The sequence below is a fragment of the Nelusetta ayraudi genome, unplaced genomic scaffold, assembly GCF_046127955.1.
Source record: "Nelusetta ayraudi isolate G7.1 ecotype Tasmania unplaced genomic scaffold, CSIRO-AGI_Nayr_v1 ptg000362l, whole genome shotgun sequence".
NCBI lineage: Eukaryota > Metazoa > Chordata > Actinopteri > Tetraodontiformes > Monacanthidae > Nelusetta > Nelusetta ayraudi.
In genome coordinates, this window is record NW_027466402.1 from 1 (window position 1) to 5000 (window position 5000).

The window sequence follows — 5000 nt, forward strand, 5'->3', positions numbered from 1 at the left end:
GGAAGCGGAGGTGGGAGGAGTTTTCAGGCTCAGCTAACTTCTGTACTGAGGCCTTTGGTTCCCTGATGATTGAAGCGTCAAACTGTGGTGAGCCAGCGGTCCTTCCACCACTGATGATGGCAAGCAGATGGCAGAGAGCAGCACTAAGCCACTTAGTGAACACTGACCTCTGACCTCTGACCTGGTCAGAGGTCAGCGTTGCCCAAGTCAAATGCTGCCGGTCCAACCTGGGAACAGTGTGTATTGTGCCCTGGATAATAATAACAATAATAACAACAATAATAATAATAACAATAATAATAACAATAACAATAATAATAATAATAACAATAATAATAATAACAATAATAACAATAATAACAACAATAACAATAATAACAATAACAATAATAACAATAATAATAATAATAATAATAATAATAATAACAATAATAACAATAATAATAATAATAATAATAACAATAATAATAATAATAATAATAATGATAACAATAATAATAATAACAATAATAATAATAACAATAATAACAATAATAATAATAATAATGTTACCTTGGCGTATATATTTATATTGTCTGTTGTGTTTTTTTCCTGTCCGCAGTGTGTCCTGTTGGCCACTAAGTGGCGCAGTCGACCCTGTGTACCTCTTCTTGGCTTGTTCCAGGTGCTGGCCAGTGATTGGCTGGTGCCAGTGTTCAGGAGGAGGACCACAGCTCATTCCTCTTTGTTCTTCTCCTTGCTCTCCACTAGGGGGCGATGCTGCAGCAGCAGAACTGCAGTTTGTCACAGTGCTGCGTGTTAACTCTGTCCTTCCTGCTGGCAGTGCACTGACTTCTCTTTCAGTCCACTCACCTGTGAGCTCACCTGGGGTCAGTGTTCTGCAGACAGGTGAGATCTTCAGAGGAGCCGCTTTGTTTATTATCTTGGCCATGTCCTCCCTGACGCCCATGCAAAGATGCTTATTGTGAATGGAAGCCATGTTGTGCACTGACACGCACAGGCGTCAGGGGGAGGGGCTACGTTGTGTTGTAGTTCCCCCTTGGCCGGGGCATAACAATGATAGTCATAGTAATTGTTGTGAGTGGCATGTGTCTTGCTGTTATCTTATTATCTTGTTTGCCCCCACACTATACAGTTGGACAGGTGTCATTAGAGGGGCCAGCACACACACACACACACACACACACACACACACACTTTGACCCGACAAGAGGAGGCAGGACCCGGAGGTGAGATCAGTTGTGTAGTTGAGGTCAGAAGGCTGCACAACTCCCAGCATGTCACACAACTGCATGCTCCCAACACACACAACACTGCAGCACCGGCGTCGGCTCTCTGCCTGCGTTGTGATTGGACGCCGCCTGGTGGCAGCTGGAGAACCTGCAGCTACTGTGACTGCTGCAGCCGCTGAAGAGGTTTGTTTCTTGAGTGTGTGTGTGTGTGTGTGTGTGTGTGTGTGTGTGTGTGCAGGTTCCAGGGCGCCCCTACAGGAGTACATGCCTGCTGCAACCCACGTCAGGTTCCCTTGTCAATGTTACTGAGTGGGTGAGTAGACAATGCTGATGTCATTAGTGTGTGTGTGTGTGCGCGCGCTTATCTACCTATCCAACAGGGGACATAATGTCTCGTTACACACTCACCAAGCAGGGACAGTTTTCAGGTCCCTCTTGGTGAGGCTTTAGATCAAGTTCATTTCCTGTCTAGAACCCTCTGGTGTGTTCAAAGGTCCACACTTGAATACATACATACATGTCATCCAAGTACCCTCTTGGCAAATTGTTTGTAAAAATACACTTAAAGTAATTATTTGACTCAAGGCCTCCAAATGAATATTTATAGTTTTGTTTTTTTTGCATTTCCTAAATAACTAGATGTTAAAGTCCTCTTTTGTCTAGTGGAGGATGATGGTCCCCTGTTGTGTGTGTGTGTGTGTGTGTGTGTGTGTGTGTGTGTGTGTGTTAAGAGTGAATTCACACAGTGGTTCGCTAGTAGGGTAGTAGTTTTATTTACTTTGTCTTGTGAGTCTTTTTCCTTCCGGCTAGATTGTCGTCAACACTGTTATGCACAACAACATGTGAAGCGTGTTTTTGGTTCAGCGGCGATGGGAAACAGGAGTCAGGGGTCAAAGGGCAGCGACCGCAGACGTTTGCCAAACCGTGCTCTTTTCATCATCTGGCATTTCTTTAATTTTCTAATATGGCTTTTGATGAGGAGGCATTGCTTTCTAGTAGCTTTAACTCTTCAATATCTTCTCCTTCTCCTTCTTCTTCTTCTCCTTCTCCTTCTTCTTCTTCTTCTCCTTCTCCTTCTTCTAACTTGGCAGTGTGTTGAACTGAAAAAAGGCAATTTGGCCTGTTGTGACTGTAACAGTTGCACACACGTAGAAGAGTGCAAACCAAACGTCAGCTGCTAACGAAGCTCTCATAAAGAAGCTAACAGTCAAAGAGTAACACTGACAAAAACCACCGTCCACTCGCTTTGTCTGACGGCGGCTGAACGCTCCAACAGACTCAGACGCTGCAGTGGAAAAGCAGGCTGTTCCCTCGAGAAGCAGGCCGACTGCTGTCACAAGCAGGAATGATAGACACAATAGCACCATCTTCTGTTGAAAAAAAGAAGTAAGAAAATAAAAACGTTGGAAAACCTGCAGAAGAAAAACATCAAATCTGGATTTGCCGGCTGCGCTACGCTACGTCATGCTACGCTACGCTAGGCTACGCTACGTCCGCAGGATGTTACCACTCAAATTAATAATGCTTCTACTTTTCATACATGCACTTTGGTTAATATACTTTCAGCTTGTTGGTTTGAAAAAGGTTCATTCTGACTATTTTACTGGCGATTGCAAAAAAAGGCAACAAAAAGCACACAAAGAAAGAAAGGCACAACATTATTGCATCGTTACACACAAACGAGGCACTTAATCAGCCAAAGACAAAGCTCATCGGTCGACGGAGCAACACAAATACTATGTACATGTATGTAAAAAGTGTTATAAATAGGTTTAAAACCATAGATACTATATACATCTTCAGACTGAGACAGTGTTGCTGCTTTTCTAGGGGGCTTTGGTTGGTTTAGGGTGTCGGTGGTGTTGGCGGCTCCACTGGCCGAGGCATCACAACTGGTGGTGGCGATGGATCGACGAGGGGGGGGCGGGGGGGCTGAACTGGGAAGACTGGGAGGCCACCGGCGGCTCATTCTCGCTTCCTCAGGATGACGTAGATGAGTCCGCTGATGAGCGCCAGCGGGAAGGACACCCAGGCCAAGATGTAGGAGTAGCCGAAGCTGCTCTTCTCAGGGAGCCAATCAGGACTCATCACCGTGTAGATGATGGCACCACTCATCACAAACAGACCTGGAGGAGGAGGAGGAGGAGGGGGAGGGGGAGCAGGAGGAGGGGGAGGAGGAGCAGGAGGAGGAGGAGGAGGGGGAGGAGGAGAAACAGGAGGAGGGGGAGGGGCAGGAGGAGGAGGAGCAGGAGGGGGAGCAGGAGGTGGGGGAGGAGGAGCAGGAGGAGGGGGAGGGGGAGGGGCAGGAGGAGGAGCAGGAGGAGGAGCAGGAGCAGAAGGAGGAGCAGGAGCAGGAGGAGGAGGAGAAACAGGAGGAGAATGAACGATGCTTTTCAACCATGGCCGCTGCTTCCTGCTAACGGCCTGATGAACTTCCTGTGGGCCGTCCTGAGGCCACCTGAGCAGCAGGTGGCGCCAACGGCTGGCTGGGAGGCCGTCTGAGTGCGGCTGACAAGCGTAGCATCAAGTCATTAGCCATTAGCCATTAGCCATTAGCTCAGACCTCCCAAACTGAATTGAACTCCCGGACGCAGGGAGGCAGCGAGAGTTCAATCAGAAATGAAAGCCGATCAAATCATCTTCGGCTTCTTGAATCTCTTCCACAGAGAGAAAATCTTGCATTGATCTCAACTAAAATATATCTCTCTTTTATAAACGACCTACTGTGTTGTGCTGTGGGTCTGGGGTGCGACTGAGGGAGAACTTACTGGCCAGAACCTGGAAGACACCGGTGATGAAGAAACGTCCGCCTTTCTGCAGAGTGAAGAGCTGGCAGAAGAAGAGGAAGAGCGAGAGGCAGCTGAAGATGATGGAGAGGATCATCAGAGCCTGGACCGACTGGATCCACTCTGTAGGGGGGGGGAGGGGGAGCTTTGTCAGTTGGTGTCCCACAATCATCATCACCACCATCATCATCATCATCATCATCATCATCATCATCATCATCATCATCATCATCAGGTCCATGCACACTGGACCTAGGAGGTGGGTCCAGGCCGGCTGTGTGATTGAAGCAGCAGCACCTCGACCTGATGGATGGAGGCTGTGAGGCCGAGCTGCTGCTGCTGCTGCTGCTGCTACTGTTACTGTTGCTGCTGCTGCTACTGTTACTGCTGCTGCTGCTGCTGCTGCTGCTGCTGCTACTGCTGCTGCTGCTGCTGCTGTTACTGCTACTGCTACTGCTGCTGCTACTGTTACTGCTGCTGCTGCTGCTGCTGCTGCTGTTACTGCTGCTGTTACTGTTACTGCTGCTGCTGCTGCTGCTGTTACTGCTACTGCTGCTGCTGCTGCTACTGCTGCTGTTACTGCTGCTGTTACTGTTACTGCTGCTGCTGCTGCTGCTGCTGCTGTTACTGCTGCTGTTACTGTTACTGCTGCTGCTGCTGCTGCTGTTACTGCTACTGCTGCTGCTGCTGCTACTGCTGCTGCTGCTGCTGCTGTTACTGCTGCTGCTGCTGCTACTGTTACTGCTGCTGCTGCTACTGTTACTGCTGCTGCTGCTGCTGCTGCTACTGTTACTGCTGCTGCTGCTGCTGCTGCTGCTGTTACTGCTGCTGTTACTGCTGCTGCTGCTACTGTTACTGCTGCTGTTACTGCTACTGCTACTGTTACTGCTGCTGCTACTGCTGCTGCTGCTACTGTTACTGCTGCTGCTGCTGCTACTGTTACTGCTGCTGCTGCTACTGTTACTGCTGCTGCTGGCTGCTG

General features: G+C 48.5%; 1 protein-coding gene across 1 annotated transcript in view; it reads right to left on the minus strand.

The window, feature by feature from the left end:
• Positions 1–1981: 1981 nt before the first annotated feature.
• pmp22b (peripheral myelin protein 22b) overlaps positions 1982–5000 on the minus strand; it is a 6455-nt gene continuing 3436 nt past the window's right edge. The window contains exons 4-5 of the mRNA XM_076017417.1: positions 4001–4141; positions 1982–3358 (exon numbers count right to left, since the gene is read on the minus strand). Of these exons, the coding sequence (XP_075873532.1) occupies positions 3198–3358; positions 4001–4141 (302 nt within the window). The 3' untranslated portion in view covers positions 1982–3197. The remainder of the gene's footprint in view (positions 3359–4000; positions 4142–5000) is intronic.